Here is a 27,423-nt window from a genome sequence, read left to right as displayed (position 1 = left end):
ACAGTTAACCTTCTTCTTGACAGGGGGTATTTCAGATGAGCAGGAACTCGTGCCTAATGTGTGTTGTTATACTAACTACAACAGGTGTTTTGAATGTCTTTACATGGATCTAAATGTCCTTGAGCTAAGCATGTATCCGTACTTGCATGAGAATTATGTTCATATTGTGTGCATATCAAATTTGTGTGGCTGCATGAGTGTAAGTGCATATTTTGTTCCACTTTTTCCAACTTTTTGTCTCAATATTGTTGTTTCACTTCCATTTCATATCAGAGGAATTTCACAGCACAATTGTCCACGTTAGATCATATTAAGTCAGTTGGGAATAGATATCTAAATCGTGATAGATATAATACAGTATGGATATATCATTTCAATCAAAATAATGAAAACCAACGACTAAATCGATTTTTGCAATCAACTTTTACAAAGCGACGTGAGAATCCCAACAGAATTCTGCATAATGAATAGAAAAATGACATCTCACTATACAACCGATCAAAAGTTGCAAACCTATTATATGCACTTGTGAGCAGAAAAGAAAAAAAAAGGAAAAATACGCTCAATTATAAAGCAAAATATAAACTCACTACAATTGTAATTATAATGCATTATCTTTCATTATTTGCCAAGACTAACTGTTAAATTCAAGGAATATTGTTATGACGTATAAGTATTTTGAATATTTTTGAGTATTACGTAATAAATGAAATTAAACAAATTACCAGGGAATGATAGGCTCACAGTTGAATTTTATGATACATTTTGGTCGATGTTGGGAAAAATAGTTGTTGAAGCTATAAACAAAGCCTAAACATAAAGAGATCATCACTATCTAAGACAGAAGTTGTAATTACTCTAAGTTTGAAGGAGGAGAAAAACTCGTTATTAGAGATTTATAGACCTGAATCTTGGTTGAATGCTGATTATCAGATATGTGCAAAAATATCAGCAAAAAGGGTTAAAGAATTATTGAATGCTGTTATTTTGGAAGATCAAGAAGGTTCATAAAGACCAGGAATACTGAGGAGGCATGCGTAAGATAGATATAATTTGCATAATCTTCTTTTAGGTTATGATACTCGATATTGTAAAGTAGAAAGAAGAGTTTAGACGGGGAGATCTTCTTTTTCCTTATTTCTTTATATTATTTTTTGAAATCATAGCTTACAAATCCGTAATGATGATTCCGTTCATTAAGGAATACACTTTTGTGGTGATGAAATCAAACAAGTCTTATTGATTTATGAGAATGACTTGACTTCTTTAGTTCAAAATGATATATATTTTTAAAGTCATGGTTGCTTTTGTACATTTAACCAAAAAAAAAAGAGTTCTGGACTTATGATGAATAAAGATAAAACTAGAATATCATATTTACGGGCAAATTAGCGACTAAGACACAAATTATTGATAGGCCACACGGTAAAATGTTTAACATTCTATGAATATTTTTTTTTTGGTTCTAAATGAAGATATTAAAGAAAAATATATCATAAAGAAATTCGAAGATTTAAAAAAACAACACGAAGTTTATGGAAACAAACAGATTTGGCTTTAAAGGGGGTATGTATCAGTGTACTTTTTTTCGGTTGGCTTTTTTTTTCTAAAGTTGATATGTGGTACAACTTATACACGGTTCCGAGATGGGTTTATGACGTTTCTAGATAATTACTTAAATTTTTATCATCTTCATTTCATAGAGGCAAAAACGAAAATAAACAGAACTAGAACGTTTTAAAACCATATATATATATATATATATATATATATATATATATATATATAATATATATATATATCATATGCATATATATATTATATTTATATTATATATTTGTATATATATATTTTATATATATATATATACATATATACATGGGGATTAGAGACTATTAGAGACAATGAGGTGGATATGCTCAATGGAATTTATAGTAAATTTCGCTGTTTGAAAAGAAATGCCGTTGAGGAAGACAACAATGTCAAAGAAAATAATTTTATTTTCTGAAGATAAGTATGATTAGTTCAAAACAGACTTATTCACAATTTCTTACAAATAGGGAAAAGTAGGAGGACTTTGAACGGATTAGGGAAATTATGATTTCGTTAATGAAGATATGAAATGTTTTTCTTTCATATTAAGACAATGTTCATGGAGTCGTTAACGAGAATTTGAATTCAAATTGCTTCATTAAAATAATTATAATATATTAATCATTTTTTACCGTATGTGTTTATTGCGGATTGCTGTTCATTCTGCAGAAAAGAAGACTAAACATAAAATGAACATTTTACAAAAAAAAAGAAGAAAGAAAGAAAGCAGAGCGATCATTGCTTATGGTGATTTGTATCACTGTACTTGGAAAGACATTATGTTTGGCATGAAGGAGCCGAATAGAGGAAATAAACAGTCAGTTGTTTATTATTCTTGAAAAGTATTTCATATCTACAAATAGAGAAAAACACCCCTATCTATATTGAAATTAATCAGAATTATGGAAGATGAATTAGAAGAACAAAATTAGTTAGAAACACTCTTCCTATCTATTTACAAATGAATTTCTTTCTGTTATTCTATATAAAGAGGAGAATAGCTGGTATCCATTACAGGCACGGTTGAAGAATGCTACTGCTAACAAACCGTCCACCCCAACCGGGAGTGTGTGTGGGGGGGGGGGGGGGGGGGATGCAGGAATGGGAAGAACGAGGAAAAGAAGGACATATTTGGGTGGGATTTTTTTAGGATGGTGGGACTTTTTAGGAATTTGAGTATAAATTCAGTTCACCTCGATTAAATTCAATTTACATATTTCTAGTTCGATCAGATCCGTCTGTTTTCGACGTCATGTGTATCGATATGCAACCAGGTAAAGAATATTTCACAGTTTTTGTGTTATATTTTTTTTTTCAATTGTATTTGTTATCACCGCGCAATATTGTATGTGCATGGAATAAAGAACCTTATTTCATTTTCGGATAAACAAACCTTCGGAATGAAGAACATAGGCTATCATCCGACTTGATATGTACAGACATACAAATTAGTTATACTGGGTACAAAGCTACAGAATATATAGTGATTGGTATGAGGAATGAGATTGTTTTCAAAATTCATTACAAATCATAGTGAACAAGGATGATGACATAGCAGCTTCACATAAGAATGCATGATTGCGTGCTTATGGAAGCAGAACAAAAGAAGAAAGCACGCATAAATTCTATACAGGTGAACTTTTTAAGCGCCTGGTATCGTTATGGAAATATATTGCTACATTACTGGAATATGTAAGCCTCTATATGTCATCATCCTTGTTCAGTGTATTGTGTTTTGGGTTTTTCAAAGTATTGGTTTGTTTGCGATGCTCAATGACCACGATCATTTTCACAAAACCGGTACATGGCACTGACAATATATATTTTAAGTACTAAATAATATAAAAATATATAAATCGTCTGGAATGTCTCTTTAAAATTTCATTCAGCTGTGAGTGGCGTAGGCCTACTCTAGTATTCACACGATTTCCCTCCTTTGTGGCTGTCCTGAAGTTCTCGGATATGAGACCGTAGAACGTACAAATGTATAGGCAACTTACTTCTCCATTTCTCACAGGCACAATAAATATAGGCTCAAGGGAATCAGTGACGATAAATACATAAGCGCGCCCACAAAAAAAAAAGTCGCATACTCCAATGCACAAAATGTATGAAATATACATTACGGTGATATAATTAAATTTCGCGTGTACGCGTTTCACGTGTACATGGAATATGATTATGCACATATACAAATGTCAGAGAAAACGTGAGATGTAACGTTTATTATTGTGGCAACTATAATATATTGCGTATTCATTATGCTTTGTATAGCTAGGGTCATATCGTAGCATCAAGGGTCTTTATTGTAATATTACAGCACACTTCAGTTCTCAAGAGATGGTCATATCATTTTTGATCGAAAATGGTCGGGGTGCCTTTGGAGTCTGACAGAAATCCTTTTCATACCTATTGCCAGCGGCCCATCATTTATATCACCCACTCAGTATCCGTTGTTCGGTGTTTCATCCCAACATAAACAGATCGAGAATATCCGCTATTTATATGCCGCGATCAAAGTTCATTTTCGATATGGCTTGTGCCACTGTGTGTCTGTGTGTTTATGGTATATTCCCGCGAGTATATGGTATTGATCATCACTGACCTCCATAATCTTCCAATTTTCCCCAAAATATTTATTTTCGGTCAATGGCTGACTCATTTTTCCCTTCGAGCGATCCATTCGTGAGAGAGTTCAGCCACGTCAGTCATTCACATTCGTGCAGTTTCGACTTACGTGGCGGGATCGACACCTAAGTTTAGGGGATAAATTCGCAAGCGAGCAGAACAATGCCGGAGCTCGCGTATAAGATTAAAAGACCATCCAATGTTGGTTTAACCCTTGATTGCGTGACGAAATCATGTCTATGTTCACGGACGTTGGTTGGGACAAGGGAGTTCAAAAGTTGTTGGTTTCGCTAGTAAAGAAAAGAAAAAAACACCCAACAACAACAAACAAAGGCGAAAAAAAAAAGATCATGGTACAACGTTGTAATTTCTTCTTTTTACAATCTACAAACGTTGTAAATAAATGGTGTCAATAACTTCTCATCCGCAAAGAAATCGGTTACCTGATGCGGTAATTTAATAACATTACCCAACACATTTCAGTGGCGGATCTACGGGGGTGGGTGGGGGTAGGGGTTTAACCCCCCTTCAGCTTTACGTTTGTTGTTGTTTTCTTGTTTTTACTTGTTAGCGGAGAAGTGAAAATGTTAAGACCTTTTCTTTTCCTTGCTTTTTCTTGATTTGCTGTCAGCCGATTTGGGGTGAGAAATGGAACAAAAAATGCGAAGACCCCTCCCCCCACCCTTGGCAAAAAGCTAGATCTGCCCCTGTATTCAGAAATGTGATGCTGAAGTTTTAAAGGTTCGTGTTTTTTTTTTCCTTCGCTATGATTAGTTATAGCGTGACTCACAGGTTGCGATAAAGTAACAGATGCATTTATTATTACTATTATTATTATTATTATTATTATTATCATTATTTTCATCACTATTGAAGAACTGCCTTCGGTCTGATTGGGAATACTGGACGAGGGATATCGCTGGGTGTACAAGATTAGCCTATTGTATTATAAATTCGTGGTGGATCTTTGTATTTGTTCGTAAAAATAGGGTGATTGCAAGTACAGCTGCCTCGTAGAGGAACTGCTGCCAGAAGATCACTTTGTTTGCCTTTTTTTATTCTGTCAGTGTTGACAAGGAGTTGTTGTTGTTTTAAAAGTCAAACTTGACAAAATGTCAACTAACATCCTCTGCTTTAAATTGGTCGAAGGCTTGCATGCTCATACTACAACTAATGTAAAATAAAGCAAATTTTATCAAATCAACAAAGAAATTCTCCCTCTATAGAAATGGCACAGAAAGGAGCTCATTAGGATGAAAAGTGGACCAGACTTTCATTAATTATACGCATTGCACAGCAATCCAAATAACAACACGAGCTCGGCGTAGTAGGGCCTAGTATAACTGATGTTCAGAAGAGTAACATCGTGGAGACAAACATGGCTGGATTTTGTTTCAAATGGTTCCAATGCATGCAACACCTACGGCTCCTAATTGTACGGGATAACGAGCACAACCAAAAAGTTAATATGAATACTATAAAGATTCGACACGAATATGGATATGTGGGACAAGTGAGATCAAATCCCGTTTACGGAGTGTACGCAAGCAACGCGTTTGATTGTCACGATTCTGGTTAAAGGGAAATTCAGGACCAGGTAAAAGATTGTCTAATAAGAAAGAGTAAAACTTTATTAGCACAATGGTGAAAATTTGATCAGAATTGGAAGAAATAGGGCAGTTATGAAATTGTGTAGTTTCGCTATAATTTCTACAAAACAGTTCTTGAACTGTGTCAAATAATTATGCAAAAGCTGAGTGACATGATGCCATAACCTCACAACTTGCCATGTAAATAGCATTTGCACAAAATCCTGAAATTTCTCCTTTTTTTGAGGGGGGGGGGGGATAAAAGGCAGGTATTCCTCAGTTTTAGATCCTAGTGTATAATTATGACTGATCGTAATTTTGATGTTTTTACGAATAACATTATGTTTTCTAAATCATTTTGCTTTTATCATGTTTGATAAATTGAATTTTCATTAGTTTTTACAAACAATCAATAGAAAATTGTTAGGTGGTGACACCATCAGCTCGCTCATTTGGATATTCAGTGACAATTCACATGAACTGTTCGAGAACTGGACCCCATGGAAGGCCAACTTTGCATAGCTGAATATGGGCTATCCAGCCATCTTCTCAGATGGAAATATGAACAAACAAACGAACAAACAAACTTAAAGTCCGGTTCGAAAACTGAAAAAAAAAATGTGCGATATCTCAAAATGCCATAACTTCCACAATAATTATCCGATTTTGATCAAATTTTCACTGCTGTGCCTCATAAAATCTTACTCTTTCTTTTAAAGTAACTTTAACTGGTCCTGGATTCCCCTTCACGCACTTTACTTGCACTTTACTTGAACATATGTGTGCTGACATCATGACCTTTCTTTAATTCAATAGCGAAAGAATGCTTCCAAAGTTTCCAAGAATCGATATATATATATTTTTTTTTAATTTATTTATTTATTTATTTTATTTATTTATTTTTTTTTTGGGGGGGGGGGGTCCATTGTCTATAGTACAATGTATAACATTAATATTTCCATTTGACTGCACTTGTATACCTCGAAGGAGGTGCGCATAAATCCATTGGTTGTGATGGGGGGGGGGGGGCAGGCTCTCCGCGCAGAAGCAATATAAGCAATGCGCATGGATTGCATGCCTTTAAGCAAACCCTGGTAAACGAGTGCGAGGGCGGTACAATAGGCAAGAATCGGATTCGAGCAAAGTGCCTTACAGGTGTTGGACTGATATCACGGAGTTCCTTTCTGAATCATAACTACATGTATATCTAAATATAGCCATCTCCGAAGACGTACAGACTGCGGAATGACTTCCGGAGTGACTCTAGAATGTACCCATGCAATCACGGAGAGACATTTTAGGCAATCTGTCAACGATGGTTTTGTAAGGTCGTGGTCCTCGACATATAGGCCTCATGGCTGCGCTCTGGTGACAGGAGTCACTTTGCATCTGCGAGTGGCATCTCGCCAAAACCTATTCGCAGCAATTCAGTTAATGGACATGACCGGCGCGTATAATAGTCGATTAACCGACTTCGTTCTCCAGGGCAATCTGATGTCTTGTAAAAGCCAAGAAACAAAGAAGAAAGATAAGGCAACTGCGATGATCACATAGTAGCCACAACTACAATAATGAAGTAACAACTTATAGCCCTATGATAGATAACGATAGCCATAATTAATGTCTTATCATGCATGAAGGTATTGTTGTGAAGTCTCTTACTGCTGAATGTGAGTCCACACAAATGTTTTAAAGCTGACAGTGCGGAAAGTGCGTAGAGGATGTGACAAACTGTTGCAAAAGCAACAAAAGAAAACACAATGTTAAAACCAAAAGATTGTGAGATCACACAAATCATCTGTAAATGCATCTAACTTCCTTCAAATTGAAAACAAAATATGTCAGATAAATCTAAACAAAGCAGAAGGAATCACTACGAGTCATAACTATTGGAAAACGGTTATGGCTCCGAGAGAACAGAATACCATCCTCTGACTTCATGAGCATGCAAGTAACTCGTCAGAGTGCAGAAATTGGTGTGAAACGGTCTTGTCACAAATGTTAACCGCTAAATATTGTCCCATACCTAGGATACAAGTAAAGAACTGTTGATGTCCATGTCATGATCAATTGCATCCCCTGCAAACCGTTTCAATGTATACAGTTCACAAGAAGATAAGGAAAGTGGCGTTGATCTCGAGAAAACCCCGTGTTGTGACTGATGACATGCACTCTTCGAACGTACGGTCCCCGGAGAAAAGGAGGGAGGCGACAACACACCGCACTTACACGCAAAATGATGGCTACGACATTTTCCTCCAATCATTACGACAATAGCCAGGGGTTCTCCTGTGGTTCCAACAATCTTAGCAACAACTATGGAAAATAAAAATGAATGATAAAATAATTGTATGATATAACTGTTTCCTATCATTGAAGAGGAAATCCATTGCTATAAATAGACGTTAGTGAATAGTGTAAAGGTGTGAACGAACAAAGTGCAGAAAGTTTTGTTTAAAATCGGACAAAAGCACGAAAGTTGCGGAGTCATGTAGTTTCTGTTGCCTCATCACACCACACTCTGATATTGTCGACATCACAATATGCTTACATAATGATATATACCAAGAAAATTACATGTTATTTCCTCACAATTTTCAAGTAAGTCTGATAAAAAATTAATAACCATATACCTACTCTGATTCATAGTTGAATTCGTACTCATTATTTCATCCAAATGACTTAATTTTTTTTTCTGAGAGTCTATTTCGGTAAAATGAAGACCTCTATGATGATTTTTGCAGGTGAACATTTCGCGGTCAATTCGCGGTTATCATCAAAACTTTTACAAAGATAATTACTTTACGTGATACTGACGACTATACATTCTGTGGTGGCAACAAAAAAAATACAATCTCTTCCGGTTCGAAAGTTATTGGCCTTCGCTTACTTGGCAGCATTCGTTCACTGAAACTTCTATACTTGAACCCAATCAATCTAATGCTAAAAAAAAAAAACAAACAGATTTCTTTTTCTTTTGAAAACCGCTTCTTAAAATAATTACAAAATTTACACTTAATTTCACCTCAATTTAATCTTCCTAAAGCATGTCTCCCATGCCACATGTGAGACTAATACGGAAGAATAATATCTCCAAACCCTCTGAAGGCGGGTCTTGACAAAAATCATTTCAGAATCAAAGAACTGTGATTTTTGAAAAATAAAAAGCGTAATTCAAACATAAGCATCCGTGATATCTTTCGTGCCCATTTTTATCGAGAAAACTGGGTCTTAATGGCTTTTATTCACTGTTTTGTGTTTCTGGTTGGTCCAAGAAATCTCGTGTACGAATGGGTATCTATGTTTCATTTCATTTCATTTTTTATTTCATTTCATTTCATTTTTTCATTTCATTTCATTTCATTTCATCTATTTCCATATCTTGATAAAGAGCATTTAGAAAGAATACAGGAACGATACCTAGAACATTGGAACAATACAGGAAAATGTTGACTTCAATATTGCTTGAAAGTCATGTTCAACAGTGTTTTCAGTTTGAAAGACAGGCAATATATTTGTTCAATAATCTCTTGATATATGGAGACAGCAGAGTTCTCACGTTCTTTGGGAACGGGTGAGTGCTGCACATGCCATTGAACATCATTTTACAGCTCTGTCAGTAGAGTTCGGAGACTTCTTAAAGGACAAGTTCACCCTCATATACATGTGGATTGAGTGAATGCAGCAATGATATTAGAACACATCAGTGAAAGTTTGGGGGAAATTGGACAATCCGTCCAAAAGTTATGAATTTTTAAAGTATCTGCACAGTCACTGCTGGATGAGAAGACTACTACAGTGTATGATGTCATATGCGTACGATATAAGGAAAATAAAAAGAGAATTTCACAAAATTTTACTTTTTGAAAAAAGTGCACATTCCCTGGACTCATCACTGACGTATGTTAAGGGTAATATTATTCCTCCTTGCCTTTTAAAAGAGGGAAGTCAAGTGTTCTTTTATTATACGAGAAAAGTGAAAATATCTTGAATTTTCTATGTTTTCTTTATATCGTTGTACACATGTGACATCACAAGCTGTAGTAGTCTGCTCATCCAGCAGTGACTAAGCAGAAACTTCAAAAAGTCATAACTTTTAAACGGATTGTCCGATTTTCCTCAAACTCTTACTGATGGGATCTATCAATATTGCTGCATTCACTCAATCCACATGTCTATGAAGGTGAACTTGTCCTTTAAATTGAGTAACCACAACGCCAGACAGCATCTTTAATGATATGTTAAAGAAGTGTCAACATCATGGGCAGCAATACGAAGGTGATAGCCCAAGGTAAATGAAATTAGATTTTAGGAGACCATCATCGGGAGTATAATTTCTCTGTTTTATATATTCCATTTTTATAGCTTTGAATTCTTCAAGGTTTGTCTTGAGTTGTCAAATACTCGTCCTCTTATAGATACAATGATTGTTCGTATAAGTTTTATGCCGTAAACTCAAACGGGAATTTTCCATAACGTTTCCTGTGAGTCAATTCAATAAGCACAATAAGATTCATACCAGGGATACTGCAGGAGTAGCAGTAATAGCAGTAGCACAGTAGCGGATGCATAGTACAGTGACGACGCAATATATAAATGTATACGGTAAATATACAACTATATTTGTACCATCATTGTCACCATCCCCTGTCAATGGCAAAAGAACCAAAGGCGCTATGGTTTTTCTTGTTAATGCAATGAGATATTGATGATCAATGTGGCATTTACTCCTCTGTAAAAAAAAGGAAGAAGAAAGATATTAGATAATGAAAATTTGTGCAAAAATTGACCAAAAAAAATAGTAAATCACAACCGAATATCTATATATTCCGAAATGAGGTACTAATAAGAACATACAGACCCTCCCAAAAAATATATAAATGAATAAATAAATCTACGGGATGTGCCTGCTTTTTCCTGTAGCCTAAGTATGCTTGTACTAGAAATGTAAAGAGCGCGTCTGGTAAATTGCTCTCCAGATTTCTTTAAACCCTCCGGTGCACGGTGCTTTTTTTACCTAAATTTAGTGTCATGCCCACATCTCTGATCTATACAGTTTAATAGGTTTATACAGTCTATATGGTTTACGTATAAAACATAATGTTTTCACAAGTCTTCCAGGACAATAGAACTTGATTCCTGGCTTGATGTCCAAGGTAAACAGGTTTTAGGATTCCTGCACAGGCGATATGATAGTCACGTGACCTGGTAAAGCGTCTAAATGACCCCTGAGGGGTAGTACTATACATTTTCGTATTTAAACATTTTGGCAAAATACTGCTGATTTAGATTTTATATCACCTATCTCTTTTGGGCCTCTGAAGTAGCTCTCTGCACGCGGAAAAGCTCCCTTTAAAGCGGTCATACGCACTGGTGACTTGCTGCGGAAGCTAACAATGTTGATGTTGGCTTGGAGAATCAAACTTTGCTCTCTCATTACACCACATTTTTTTAGAACTTCTAAGCCTAACACATACTTCAGGTATTGCATATGATACGTATGAAAATGCTTCGGGTAATTGATCTAGTTACAGGCAGATAGTCTCTGCAGAGAGTCATGCAATACTGAAGGAACACTTTAAGCACCTTGAACATTGATAGTAATACAACGTAGCTTATCTTGGCATAAGATAATTCACACTGGCAAAGGGATGAAGAATTCAAAATGGATTGAAAGATTGAAACGATATTACAAGAACGACTCGTAAGTCTATAGCAACTGGAAACCCTGCCAATGCCTGTAGACTGCTACTGTAGCTACAAAGCTATTTTGGTTCAACAGCTTTCTAGCGGTTGAATGGATGTTGTCCAGATAATTTTGTGTACACGCATCATAATATATAAGTTGGCCTACACTCTGAAGGTCTACAGAGAAAAGCTCACAAATACAGACCCACTACCATGTTTTCATGTCATACATTCGTCTTTGTACCTGAACACGAAGCTGTGTCTCTTCTCAGAATGCCTTGTTATTCAGCCTTTATCGACTTCTACCGGAATTGAGGTCACCTTCTAATTGAAACGAAAGTGACGATATCAGAGAAGGCGGTTGAACCTTGTCCGAAACAGGAGAATGATAATCCTGACCGGATATCACCATATTCTCACTAGATAAGTTACCCACGAACATATAGGGAAAAAAAGTAGAAATCTTCAAAGAATGGAATGCACATTGAGGACAGTTTACTAGCCTTGAAATATCTTATATTGTTTTCTGTTGAAAAACTGAAAAATGAGTCAGAATTCCCCTTTACATTTTCGAAAGCATCATTATTTTCTCCGAGTTTGCATTCATTCATTAATTTAATGTGCTTTTAATCCATTCCATTCTATAGAATTAATCAACATAACCAATACAGATCACAATTCTGATGGTGGTAGTAAGCACTTAGCCTATATTATTCAGGGTTGACGGAAAATCGTTTTACAAACGAGCGGCTCTATCTTTCAAACCTGTTTTACAGTTACATAAACAAAAATCTACACATGACTTTCTTTTTATTATTATCGAAAATAAAAGATAGAGAAGAAAATATCAAAACCCCCAATCCTCTAATTTATGTTTGCTTTAAAATCAACAGTCAAAGGGGTCAGACATGAAAGTAATCATATTTGCAAGTTGACATTATCTTATCTGTGTGTTTTCTTATCTATCTCCAATCAAATTCTCCTATAGCTCACTTGCGTACCAACGACAGTCCAACATTTCATGGAGGGAAATTCACGTACAGAGAAACTTGAATAAGAAACAGCCTTCTCGCCGTGCACTTAATTTTTGATAAAAGCAGGTTGCAGAGTACCAGCATGACCATGAATATGTGGGAATACATGATCAAGCACATGGTTCCTGTGACGAAGACCAATGTCCTCCGTTACCTTTAAGTAGTGATCTGATCTACGGAGACGTTGAAATTAATCCTGTCTGCGCCACTGAGTCAAAATGCGTACACATTTGATATACATACCTATGTACAGGTAATTATTGTGGGACACTCACGGTCAAATATTGTTGCAGACAGACGATGGAAGTTTTAAAAATCATAATTATAGAACGTGTTCTTTGTCACGTCCACACTTGGCACTGACAGGATGTAACAATGGAATGAGTTGCATATAATCAAAAGCCAAGTTAAGCGTATTAGTATTGTCTAAAATGCCAGCACATTATTTAATGATGGCAGGTACAATATCATAATCAAGGTTTCACCATTCTTTCACCACTCTTTTCAATTGATTAAAATGATAATGTTGAACCCTATGACAATACACACATGGACAGATTCCTATTCATGGTTTTAAAGGAGACCTCCGAATGATTTTCAGACTTTTACATTTGAACAACTATGAATTAATCATACCGAGTACAGAGTTTCAGAATTTGTAGTGATTGGGTTGAGGAATAAGAATGTTTTCAAAATTTACAACAAATTGCAATGAACAAGGATGATGACATGGCAGCCTCACCATAAGAATGCATGAGTTGGGGCTCAAGGAAGCAGAACAAAAGAAGATGGCATGCATGCATTCTGCACAGGTGAACTTGTTAAGCCAATGGTATTGTAATGGAATTACACTGCTACATTTCTAAAATATGTGAGGCTCTTTTTGTATGTCATCAACACTGTTCATTGTAATTTGTTTAAGATTTTTTCAGAGTATTGTTCCTCTGCTCAAGGACCACAATAAATTCCACAAATCTATACATGGAACCGTTGATTTATGTACTACATTATGAAAATCGTCTGGAATGCCCCTTTAAGGAAATAAAGCCAGAGAACACGAGAATATGGACGGATTTCTGACGCCTTCAAATGGAAGCTTATAAAAGTCTAAATGAAAAGATTTCATTATCTAATCATTCAAGATGAAACAATTTCACTTATCGTCAGTAACTGTTACAAATGCATGGTTTCGCACAAAATGATCTACCTTGTCCGAGGCAATAATAAACTCTAAAACACATCTAATTCGAAAATGTACCTTTCTGACGATAATCATGCGTAGAGTTCAAAGGGTAGCGACTTTCCATAATATTATAGGTCTTCTTAATCTTAGCTCAGGCTGATCTTATTACCCTGAGTGAGATCAGTACAAGGAAGCTTTGCAGGAGAACAAACAAAAGAACATTTAAGCTCCACACAGCGGACTCTGTTATTCAAAGAAAATCTAATTAAACAAAGTGTCTGAAAAATGAGTTTTATTGTATGTTACTGTTTTCACTCCCTGAGTTTCTAAACTAATAACAAAATTGCAATAAATTAGAATTAGAATAATTTTCTTGATAAATCAAAGACTAACTCATTGAATCTGTTATAACCAAAGTTCACCGCATCATCATTGTAATACATAAATATTGTGCTATTTCATCATCTATCTCGGGATTAATTCCCATTGGTGTCAATACTGATACACTTCTAATGTGATAAAAATTAACTTTGATTAAAATTTCATCATCAAAGTTGACAAGGAGACACAGAATTATGCCACCGACAAAATACCGAATGTCCAGTCATTCTATACTTTGCTTAAAAGTTTATGAATAAATATTTTTCTATTCTTTATACTTGAGGCACACTCAGATATTTTTAGATGTTCAATCCATTAAAGTGGGAGGTTGATAAAAGTTCCTTATCTCATGCCATCTATTGTCCAAAACAGTAAAGCAAACTTCATGGGGGGGGGGGGGGAGGGAGGGTCGCAATGAAATATCATGCTTTTCGTGAAAACTTGGAGAATTGACATAATATCACATCCACCTATTGATACCTGTGCATGAACATGGGAAAGATATTATTATGATGCATCGTATACATATTATCTGCCCTATACCTGCACAGGACTTTGAAAGAATAATTTCAAGTATCTGCGACCAAAATGAAGATTATTAGACAATGTGCCATAATTGTGATCGCCGTCGCAAATCTATGGGTAAAGCTCTATCAAAATCATAATATAGAAATATAATAAAAAGAGGACAAGAAACCGAGCTATCGCAATTCAAGGCAATAACATAGACTCTGCCAGTCAGCATCAAATCATCATCCATGATTAGACAACTGAGCATCATCGCGAAATTTAACGGTTAACAAAAGTTACCAGAAGAGACATTTTCAAAGGCCAATCTCACTTCTATAGAGCTGAAGGAAGTTTATCTGAAATTGGAGCATATTTTGATTTAGCAATTTGCAGCACATATACGAAAGAATAATAAAACAATAATGATTATTATTGCAAAAACTAGATGCTGCTAATCTGCCCAGCACCCTATGAGTCAGCAGTCACTGACTGCTTCGATGGATTTCTTGTATTCACTTGCCACTTTACAGCTGATAGCAATCAACCTTTAACCCCACTGTTTGCCGTCGTCATTGAAAAGAAGTCAAAAAGACACGTTCAAGTGACAGCACAAAGATAAACCCTATCATCTACAAGAACAAATAGGGCTATGTATGCATACAATCATTTGACTCTTTCAGCGCAACGATGCAAATTGACGCATCAACAACATTTGGGGGAAAAACGAAGAAAACAGAAAAGGCAATCGTGCAAAGTTCGTGATGGTGCACGTCGATAAATCACGTAAGAGATTTGCGATACCTTGCTGCGAACCTGAAAGTGCGATTGAACTTTTAGAAGGGTTCATGTGGCATATGTTCTGCCTATCGCCCAGGCACTGTATCAGATTATAACATGCAACAAAGCATTCCTCACTGTTCGTCGAAAGTCGGGTCTTGACAAACGCTAATGACACAATTATCATCTGATGAGTTCTTTCTGTTCGTGGGTGTGAGATAACACCCCCCTGTGTGCTGAAGATGGGTATATTCGCACGTGTGCGCGTGTTTATTTGAAAGATTATTTGCAAAGATATGGCTGAGTGATGGACATCGAAAACTATGTACACTGACTGGCTCATAAGAAATGTGGAGTTTTATGATCATAATTATTATTCTACCGTGACTGAAAGAAGACACCTCAAGCCTCACAGGAAGTGAAAGGACATTCAAGGAGCATTGACTGCTGCCACCTGACACATCTGGAAGTAATTGGTTGTATTCTCACATAGAGTTTAAAGGAATTGTATAGTTTTGGATGAGATAGGAATTCAGGTTTTGGCTTTTTACGAGATAAATAGAAACCACTTATACGAAATATCAAAGAGCATATGATTCTAAGAGGAATTAAAAGTTTACATGATGAAAATCGGTATTGAAAAGGCTAAGGTATCCAAAAATAAAGCGGTCCTGATAAAAGGTGAGACCAAATTTTTATCATTACCTCTTTCTTTTTTGATATCTCAGCCATTTCAAAACCGATTTTCATCAAATAAACTTTGAACCTGAACGCTAGCCTGAATCCCCATCTCACCCAAACTATACTATCCCTTTGAAATCCCCATGCTAAAGTGGATATGGTGCAATGAGCAAGGCACTTATTACCTGATGGAGCAGCACAGAAAACAAAGCTCGTTCTAGGAACTGCGATATTGTAGAGTCCCAGAAATGATGTGTCATTCGAACATAATAATAGTATGTTACTGTATTGTATAAAATATGTTTAGATATCTAATTCGAATAGCAAATCATATATGGAGCTCTATACACAATAATACTCAATTGATACACACATCGTAAAGCAATAAAACAATTGACCTTCGGCCAATAGCATCATGAATAAAATACATTTGATGTAGAATGGTCCTCGTTGTTTATCCAGGAGATCTTTATGCACACCTATAAAGTAAACGTTGTTGTTTACTTATGGTAAGAATTGGCACAATCAACAAACACTGATCCCTTCGTTGAAGCTTGGAGATACATTGTAACAATTTCAAACCAAAGAAAACCGAGAATTTTAAGAATTGACATTCGCCTCTTCCTGACAATAAACAGAGTACTAACATCTGAGAATATCATATAAATACATACACAAAGTAATAATCATGGTGATCAAAGTTGTTGTCAACTCTGTGGTCCCCCAGAATGGTCCAAAACAATCTGCAAGATGGTTAACTCCGCAGGTTCGAATCTACGATCTTCTGTTTAGGAATCGAGAGCGTTACTCGCTATATACCACAGTGGCCTCGCCCGGGTTGATCCTATAATGGCGTCAACCCCAAATACAATTTGGGAAGGTGGGTCAAGTGTAGGCCCCTTTACAATATTATGTTGGTTGTTGAAAAGATATCTGGAACAAATATTTCATAATGATTCATTTAAAATCCTTATCGGATGAAGAAATTGTATAATCCTCTTAATAAATTGGTTTTGGGTGGTTTCGCCCTATCGCCATATACATGTGGTTTGCTGTGGACGAAATGGAATTACAGTCAAATTGATTTACTAGTGGAGCATGCTGACTAAGAAGAAAGTGCTCTCACAGTACACTCGAAAGCACATTAAGAGAAACGAAACATAGTTGACATTGCGTATCACCATGATCTCAAACCAATGAGGTACCAGTACCTCCTTACTCAGACCAAGGAGGTACTGCATTAGTTGCTAGCCTTGTATCTCTTTGTTCAAACCAGGCTCACGTCAAACACAAAAGATCAATTTCAGTTACTGTATATCAACCTGATACAACTTGCAAGTCAGGACTGCAAACACAGTGCACATACCACAATGACTATTTTTCTCCTCGCCTATGTGGCGTTTCTTTGGGTTTGTTTTTGGTTAATGTGTATGTGTAGTGTGTGTGTGTGTGTGTGTGTGTGTGTGTGTGTGTGTGTGTGTGTGTGGTTCATTCTTTTCTGTCCCTTCCACCCACTGTCTTTGTCTTTGACTCTATACTTTACAGTGTATCGAGGGAAGAAGTTGGCCTATAACAGAGAGGTGGGTGAAAACCACATAAAAGGAGTCACACACCTCAACATTGGCTCGACTCGCGCACAGGTGAAAACCAGCTATACCTTCAACAGTTCAATGCCATGGACTGACAAAAGAGAGAGAGGGGGAGAGATGAAGAAAGGGAGAGACCAGGGGAAAACGCGCCTGGTATACAGACGCTGGTCCGTCGGCATGTCTTTGTAAAATCCGTGGATGTGATATGCCAGCTTGTCAGAAGTAGGTCGTGCGAGCCACACCGTTTGTTCGCGGGGGCAACTTGTTTTTTCAATCGTCGCTTGCATTGCATTACCAATCCGATGAATGCCCATGGCAAATATCATGAATGTATTCGACTAAGTGTGTGTGTGAGGTGAGTGTGCGTGCGCGCGTGTGTGTGTACGATAAACTTATTGATGTGGAGAACAAGTAAATGTTGAAGAAAACAAATCACTATCGTCCTGCATCTAAGTAATTCCATGCGTATTCAACTTGGCCTTCATAGACAGAGTGCAATCAAACATATCTAGCACTTAAAAAGTTTAAAATGAGTCAGCCGATAAAGTAAAAAATATTATAGAATTTAATCATTTCCCGCTGTAAAACAACCAGTGATGTCTGCTACAGAGCATAGACAGGAGAGTGATTTCCTCACCTCGTAGGTCTCCCGTTTGTTTGAACACTATACAATACAAGTATAATGAATAAAATCAATTTGTATTTGTGTGTGTGTGTCGATCACTCTGCAACCCCAATTTGACTCCCATCTAAAAAGTCATCAATCTGACAGCTTATGAAAATTTGAAGCAGCTTTTTTTTTAAATTCTTGGACCCCTCCCCCCCCCCCCACACACACACACACAACCAGAGTTTTATGTAGGTCAGATTTTTTTTTTTTTTTTTTTTTGCAGGCATTGTGAGGTGTAAATGACATGGGTTACTTAATACATGTAATAATTGTGTATATGTGAAATTACGTCCACTTTCACTGTCTCACGAAAACATCAGTCATGGGGCCTCTGGTACAAGTCCTCCTGTGAAGCAGCGATTTGTTCTCCTGGGTATAAAGGTACTTTATCCTCTTTGCCTTAGTCCTTTGGAGGGGATAGTAAAGGGATGGCATAGTTTCAGTTGAGATGGGGCTGCAGGTTTCCAAAGTTTTTCGATGATAATTTTTGAGTTATGAGAAACCACTTTTGAAATATGAAAGAACATAAAATTCCAGGAGGAATTCAAAGTCCACGTGATGAAAATTGGTTTTGAAATGGCTGAGATATCCAAAACAAAACACTCCTAATAAAAGCTGGTACCCACCTTTTATTAGGATCGCTGTGTTTTACTTTGTTTCGGATATCTCAGCCGTTTCAAAGCCAATTTTCATCAAATGAACTTTGAATTCCTCTTGGAATTGTATGCGCTTCAACATTTCATGACGTGATTTCTAAGCATCTTGCAAAAAGTTAAAGACTGAATCCTCATCTTAACCACTACTATACAATCCCCAGTCCCGCGATTGCCCGCTTGCAAGCACCCACTGCCTCCTTAGCAACGACATAAGTCAAATCATAATCAAATCAAATTCAATTCAGTTCTTATAGTTATTTTTCCCAAATTAATCGTACAATATATACATGCTGAATTCAAATTGGACATATTATTATAGGGCGAAGAACTTCCTCCATGAAGTGATGCCATTGATGCCATCGTTTCACAATTCTATCTTAAAGGGATTGTATAGTTTTGGTTGAGACCTAATTTCAGGTTTCTAATATTTTTTGGTGAGATAATGAGAAACCTTTAATGAAATGTGAAAGAGCAAGTAATTCTATGAGGAATTCAACATTCATTTGATGAAAATTGGTTTTGAAATGGCTGAGATATCCAAAAAAGAGCGATTCTAATAAAGTGTGGGACCCACACTTTATTACGATTTGTTTTACTCCGTTTTTGGTTGTTTCAGTCATTCCAAACCCGATTTTCATCAAATAAACTTTGAATTCCTCTTAAAATGGTATGCTCTGTACTATTATCATAAGTGTTTTCTTGGTATCTCACAAAAAGTTAAAAGCCCAATTCTCATCTCCACCAATACTGTACCATCCCTTTAACTTTCAACTCCAGAAGCCACGTAACTGACAGATGATGTCATCTGTAGAAACTTGGTTTGAAAGGGTTTTTGTGGGAGTGTCCAAGTAATATGAAGGAAAATAGTGGAACTGCTATTATGAAATATATGGCACATACGTTTAGAATTCTTTTGGTAACGTAAGTGACGATCATGGTAATATGAGTCAAAACAAGTCAACATGCATTTTCTTTGCATAGTCCCTTTAAGAACGCACGGTTGTGGTTTTCTATAAAGAGAAACCCAGAAGGAACTGTACAAAAGGGCTACCGCTATATCACATATAGGTATCCAAACCTTTTGGGTCACCTTCCTCAACAACTTGAATACCTTGTCCTTTGTCATCATGAGAGTTCCTGAGAAAATATTCCAATCAAAATGTAAACAATACCAATTCCATATCATAAAGATGCTATTTTCCCTCTCAGAGCATAGCTGACTATATTATGCACACATTGTTCCTTGAACAAACGACAAGGTTACATAGATTATCTATCTTTCATGAAGGGTACAATTCTGATAAAAACTAATAAGCGCCTTATGGCTGACAGGACCAAAGATCGATATTTTCGGAATGATTTCAATTTCAGTCGAACATATCGAAGTCTACGAGCAATGTTTGTAATGTCACTCTCCAGCCCCGACGATGAGAAGGTAAAACAATATATCAGCGATCCAGAAGATATCTTTTGGTACTATTCATATGAATAACGAGCAGTACTTTAAAAAGCGCACTGTTCGCTTACCAATGGCTCCAAGACTTTAAGATGAAAAACATCCACTGCATTTATCATTCAAGTTGACTATATGATGATTACTGTAAAATCATCTAAATGGTGTAGTGTTACTTTTAAAAAATTACGTGGTTTCACTGAAACCTTGCAGAAATAAGAAAGATATACTCTCTAAATTCTTTAGATTGAGATGAGGGACCAATCCAAAATTAAATTAAAAATCTCAATCTAATAGATTTAGAAGTCAATATTTTTCTCATGAAGATGTTGGATTAGCCCCTCACCACAATCTCATCAGCTAATAGATTGATTTCCAATCTAAGTAATTTAGAAAGTAGACTTTTAAAATTCTACGTTCACTAACAGTAGACCTATGGCCCGAATTAACGTACAAACAAGATGATGATGGTGGAACGGCCTTTCAAGTCTTGCACACGAATCTTCAAAACTCTTAAAAAGATTTCGATCCTCCACAACAAAGAGCTCTACAGTGGAAATCATTGACCGATTATGTATTGTAAATGGATATAAGTGAATGTTGTTTCTGGGACATTTATAATGGAGTGATCCTCTTGTATTACAGCTGTCCTCCAGCAAGTCAAAAAAAAAATTGACGCGTAAAGAAAATTCGTCCCCGGATGGATATAAACGTGTGTTAATTCTATTGCGTAAGGGGATATTCACTTAAATTCATTATTTACCGTTTGCAGATAAAACGAAAACCCAGCTTTAGTGGCTCAAAATGGTTCTAAGCGACAAACAACCAACATAAAAGTGTTCATCAGTATAATCAATGTCAAGCATCGTTATATAAAAATATGAAAAATAGTTATGATAAAATTGTTTCTAGAATAAACTGTTTACAGTTATGGTTTATTGAGAAAAACAGTGATAGCTCCTTATATTTTATAGGCTTCATTAATTTTGCGAATTTTAAAGAATTATTATGTAGGATGTCTTGTGATACAACTGACCTACGCATATTCATCAAATGTGATCACTCGATCATTTTTTTTTTTGCAAATTTCACCATATACCCCAATGTATAATTGTAGGCCAAGCTGTTGTTGACCAAGTGCTCAGTGACGAGCTACTAGTATTCATTTCACTTCTTACGTCAACATGTGCATATTCCTGAATCTTTTCCTCGTCTCGCATAGCATACTATAGTAGTCGGCTAACGATATACGGAACACTACCAGCACGGTTTCACGTTCATTACAATCTTTGTGAAGAAAATTGTTATGTGTTTACGAGAAACTCGCCTACGATGTATAACTAACTGAACAGGTATTACAAGAGTACTGTTAAAGTTTCCTATTAAGATGCGCAGATTTCTACGGAGATTTGAGTTGATAGCTCATGTGGTTAAAATACTTTACATTGCATTCTCTTATACGATAGAGTATGGCGAGAGACCTGGTTCTTTTTGAAATGTGCTTCAGAGAAACTGGAAATTTCTCTGCCTTATAACACAATGTACCCCCTTGCCTAGATAAATACTGAGGAAAACAATTTTTTGATCACAGTCTGCTAAATCGCTGAAATGTGACCGTCTGTATCAACACGCAGCTCGTGGAAGGGAGGAGAAGAGAACCAGAAGAAAAGGGACTGCGAACAAACATTAGAATCGCATGGTTTCTTGCTTTGATTCCAAACAATCGTGTATTTTTTCCGATGAAAGGGGTTGTTTTTTGTATTAGGCCTACGTCGTTGCTCCGCGAGCACCATCCGACGCAGGGGCGAACGAATATGGCACAGAACACTGTGTCTGAGGAAAACAGCTGTATGGGCTGGTAGTCTTACTCCCGGGATCGTTGACCATTGACTGACGTACATCTATGTGTAATAACTCCGACCCGAGAGCGGTACATTTCATCTATATGGTTTCTATTCTTTTCCCGCACTCGCCAGTTGAAAAAAAAACAACAACAAACCGATGAGCAAAGACAATGCCAGAAACAACATGTAACGACCGCGGCAAGACAAAGGAAGGGCACATCTCTTCACTAAGTTGTCGCAAAATGGGTGACTAAATTTGAAAGCGACCTTTGTAAGAGGCTAAGGAGCCGGGATCTGATCGAGGGGCGCGCTTTTGCCGTTTGTCCCAGGGTGACTGCGTGTTTGTGAATAACAGGTAGTGACTTTCCTTCGCGTGTGTGCACCCGTTTTCCGATATCTCTTTAGCACATTGCCAAAAGAAAAAAAAAGTCACTCGAAGGAAGCTTAGCCATACGAAGGAACAAAAGACGCAGATGATATATTATATAAGATTGGTGATCGGTGATATGTGATCAGCTTATGCCGACACTTATCAAATCTGATTAAACTGCCCGAACCGCAATGACCTTAGAGCTGTATTAACACGTGCTAAGTAGGCCCGCCTTATACAGCTCCCCATTACAGTTAGGCGTTTGATAGACAGTTGAAATCTGCTCTACCCACCTATGACACATTGAGTCCTTCAGGAACTCGTTACTCCGTTCTTCACATGTCATTTATATTGGTTATGATAGTCTTCGATAAGCATGCCCTCCACCGCCTGGTCTTATCACTTCATCTACTACTTCATCTTCAGGCTTGATCCGCTGGACCTGTTGCAGTTTCTTTTGAATATAAAAATCAACGTATATTATAAAATCGAGGCGAAATAATTTATCAATGCTGCAAATCTGATGGGATGATAACCAAGGCTACTACATATAATATTCCTCTTTTCTTCTTCTTTTTTCCAAACTTATAACTTCCGGCGATTGGAAACATCTGATCTTAGGTAAACACGCCTTATTACAGGAGCTTTTTTTCAGGAGTGGTTTTGTTTCTTTGTTTGATTTCGGGGGTGGAGCTAATTCCGAAAATCTATCTTTACAAGGACAAAGATTTTCAGTGTATTATGAAGACAGTTATATTCCTCGTGCTCAAAATCCCTGTCCTCTGTAAACCCTCAAATCAAATGGCATGAAGAAACCCACTCAAACCAGGAATCACTTCAACACACACGAATACGTTTCAACAATACCTCAGAGATCGAGCTACCCTGGATAGATGCAGTGAGCCGTACTGGACTGATGCGATGGCCTGGTTACGTGCACAAAGTTTATCATTATGACATTCATCCGAGCACTTGCAACTTTTATGTTTAATTGTAATTTTTCAACGTCTTGGACAAGAATGACGTTGCTGTTTCATCTATATAAAAAAAGGCGTCACAAATACATGATCATGGTTGTGCAGGTTTTCGTCTTCACATTCTTTAATGAGGGTTTTGCTTTTTCATCCAATTCCTTCACACATATCGCATACCTATGAGCACAAGTCCAATGTTTCAAAATCGGTTCATTTCACCTACCGCAAAGCTATTAGCTCTGTCCGTTTCAAGACAACAGTGATTAGGTTAACTCTTTCATCGACATTGGCAGTATGAGGGTTACGTCGATTGATGTGATGGGACAGCCATCATTAGTTGGCTGTTTGAGATAAGCTGTTGTGGGTATATGAAAGAAATGTATCTTCCTGTTTCTGCCGCAATCCTAAGCACTAAACACCTCCTGACTCTGGCTGCAGAGCAGTGTACAAAGATATCTTGCTGCTTTCCACATTAGATCCAATATAACAGGGACATTTCAGCGTAGCCTTCAATTCCCCAAGTTTCCCCGAGTCTCGGTTTTGCAATTACACTTTGCTTGCATCAGCAGTAGCACTGTTAGGGGCAAAAATCAGTGACACCTCGCAAACGAAACGAGTGAAGGAAGGAAAATGCAAAATAAAAGACCTGACACGTGGAAAGCGTATTGGCAAAGGAAAGGCAAGCAATCTGATGATTCTTCTCATGGTCATCAATGTTATTCATCTCCATCTCAAACATCATCTTATTTTCAGGGGGTCGCTTGCTGGGATATACCAGGGAGGTTGGACTTCCCACCTCCCTGGATATACGTCTGACACTTTCCGCACCAGCGCCCGGTGTTATCTAATAGCATCTTTAAAAAAAAATGGGACAAGTACGAGGTTCCCCAAATAGGCTAAACCAGGGTTTGGGAGTAACTTACACAAAGTAATTTCATTTTGGTGGCATCACAATACTTAATGCCTAGGTTAACATTTAGCCGGAAGATGAAACGCGAGACTGTGCTACCACTACACGGTAGAATTTCACTCATGCTTGCGAAGATGGAGCACGTTCGTCACGTTCAATCTGCATCACCGTTACCATGGCTACGCACGCTACGCAGCCATTCCTGTATGACCTATTTTCGTCCCATTTCCCATCTCCCAACATTGATGCGATGACTGTAGGTGTATAGAAAAAATGTGTGACAAACCTTGCTTAGCTGGGACGATAACTCGAGTGGTCTTCCCATAATAATCTTCCGTAGTGTCGTACTCGGCGTCGGGACCGAGATGGCGCACCGCATCGTGCACCTGTTCCTCATCGTCGTCAAACTCGTCTATAAAAGCCCCTTCCGAGAGGGGGGCAGGGATGTTGATGGAGCTCACGTTGACCTTCGGAGGTCGCTCCATGCGGAGCTTGTCCAGGATCTGTCGCTTGATCGTCTCGATGCGGAGCTGCACGAGTGCGTTTGGGTCGTACTCACCGATCAGATCTTCGTTACGCGCTTTTTGACACTTGTCACATGTCGTCGGTTGGGGTCCATCCAAACTCCCCGAAGATGCACTCGCACCTTCTGTAGGTCTTTCCGTCCTGCGTTCACTCGCTGCAAGATGCGCTTCCTGCGCGATACCTCGTTGGTCGCCTGTGGCAGCTGGTATATCCTCTCCCACTCGTTCTCCAGTCCTAGGTTCGAGGGTTGCCACCTGATCTTCAACACTATCTTGTTCCCTCCCATCTGCCCTAAACATCCCAGTGTTGCTCCAGGAACCCCGCTCCCTGTAATGATCCGTCCCTCTATCAGAACCACCAACTGACGGCTCCTGTTCCGCCGCCAATGGTTGACGAAGGTCTACCGGTCGATAATCCATCGGTGCCCCTCTCCTGGTGGGGATTTCGTTTCCCACCGCAAACGAAGGATGACGAGGAAAAACTGATCGGTCACCTTGTCTGTCGACAACAGTCGAAGTCTGCTTGATAGACGCTCCAATACTCGACACCAACGCCGAATGGCCATCTGGTCTCGTGCCGTCGGCCAGGGGTGCCTGGGCAGTCAGCTCCCGATCTCGCTTCACTGCAACCTGCGTGGTGGGACAGCACCACATCAGCATCGCAAACGCGAAGAAGATCGCGTTGCAGTTCAGCAAATGCGAACCTGAAAACCTGGCCGTCATAGTAACTCCTCAAGACGAGAACTGGCCGGGAACTTGCGAACAGAGTTCGACCTAAGGGCGGGGAGATCAGGACTCCGACTGCGCTGGCAGGCGACTGGACTACCGTCGTTGCAGCTGCGAGGGAAGGCAGCTTAGCGAAGGGCGAACTTACGGTAAAGCTCGCCGCTATTTTCGTGCTACGAGAGCGAACGTAAAGCTGGTCAATAGAGCGTGTGTTTCGACCAATCACAGTCGTTTGCAGTCTACCGGTGCTGACAGCAAGATTGTAACCTAGCCATCGTAGTCTCCTGACCTAGACTGCTGTCATAAATCACCCGCAGTCCGCGGTAAGATTTACGATTGCCCTCCCTCGCATCAGTAGGACAAAGTACATGTTTTCCTGCTTCTTTTACAATACTAGGCTTTCCCATGCACTGGACGAATTGTACCTCCCACCAAGGTAAAATACAATGACGGCGGAGAACTTGTTTTCACATTCCACCTACACCTTCTTGTCATATTACCAGCGTGCCACGATCGCGTCGACTTTGAATGTAATTTCTATGACATGCAAAAACATCATTCTAATCTCTTGCGTCCTTCAAAGTTTATGAACTTGAGAGGCGCATGGCTTTGATCAGCCATGTGACATCTGCTTTGTATTTTCAAAAGATCTGTCGTTCAGAAATTACTAAAGATGGTGTGGGCGAAGCTGGTAGGCATGAAGGACAGAGACGTAGCGGCAAGAAAAGAGGCGAGAAAAGTGACATTATATAAAAGAAAGGGGCGTAAATTCATATGTAACGGGAAAAAATGATGAACTGCGGTAGGCCTTGTAAATGTTAAAGGAATGGAATTGATCTCACACGAAGAGGATTGTACACCTTCAGTAAGAAAACACTGCGCCAACGACTTTGATATTCTGTAGGGTCGACAATCGGATCTTTCAACTTCACGTTCGCAGCCTAGTGTCTGAGACTTCACCTAATACTTTATTTGATAGTTGATATTGTATTTCATTGGTTCTTGTTTTTCCGCCAAAAGAGAACACCGTTATATCGTGGTTATACAATAACTCACCCATAATACAGTCTCGGCTTCAATCCAACACTATAAAAGATTCTCTTTTCTCATTTCATCAGATCTGAGGATGCCGTTATTATTTTTTTTTTGAAAAGCTTGCCAGATAAATGCATTCCCATGCACGCCAATGAATATTGAAGATCATCTTTGAATTCGCCTTTATCTTATGGAATGATTACATGCCTTTGAAATTTATATAAAAAGCAAAACAAAACAAACCTGCTGAATTCGGTAAGTGTTCTGTTATGACGATGATCAAACCAAAGTTTGAGATACACAAGTATATCATTTCCATCTAAAGTGATTTTGTCCTCTCGGACACTCCGGATGACTTGCATATGCGGTTTGTGACCTTCTTTAGGGCCATATTTTATCCCACAATGGTGATGTTAAAGATCACTCTCTCAAATCATGATAATGCATTGCTACACTTATTCTATATTTTGAAAAAAGACAGATTATAACATTCAATCTGTAGCGTCATCCTGGCATTGCAATATGAAGCTGAGATAATAGAATGTATTATACGAAGTGAGATGACTGACGAAAATAATCATAGCGTTCATGGAAATAAACAGGAAACT

General features: G+C 37.9%; 1 protein-coding gene across 1 annotated transcript in view; it reads right to left on the bottom strand.

Annotated features, from left to right (window-relative positions):
- The window catches only part of LOC139743220 (growth/differentiation factor 8-like), a 36,008-nt gene extending 10,115 nt beyond the window's left edge, over positions 1–25,893 (bottom strand). Inside the window, exon 1 of the mRNA XM_071653716.1 lies at positions 24,817–25,893. Coding sequence (XP_071509817.1) covers positions 24,817–25,777 — 961 coding nt within the window. The 5' untranslated portion in view covers positions 25,778–25,893. The remainder of the gene's footprint in view (positions 1–24,816) is intronic.
- Between the last annotated feature and the right edge of the window lie 1,530 nt (positions 25,894–27,423).

This window comes from Diadema antillarum, unplaced genomic scaffold (genome assembly GCF_040938485.1).
Source record: "Diadema antillarum isolate AM-2024a unplaced genomic scaffold, OU_Dant_1.0 seq00001058_RagTag, whole genome shotgun sequence".
NCBI classification, from domain to species: domain Eukaryota; kingdom Metazoa; phylum Echinodermata; class Echinoidea; order Diadematoida; family Diadematidae; genus Diadema; species Diadema antillarum.
This window is presented reverse-complemented; position numbering and strand designations above follow the sequence as displayed.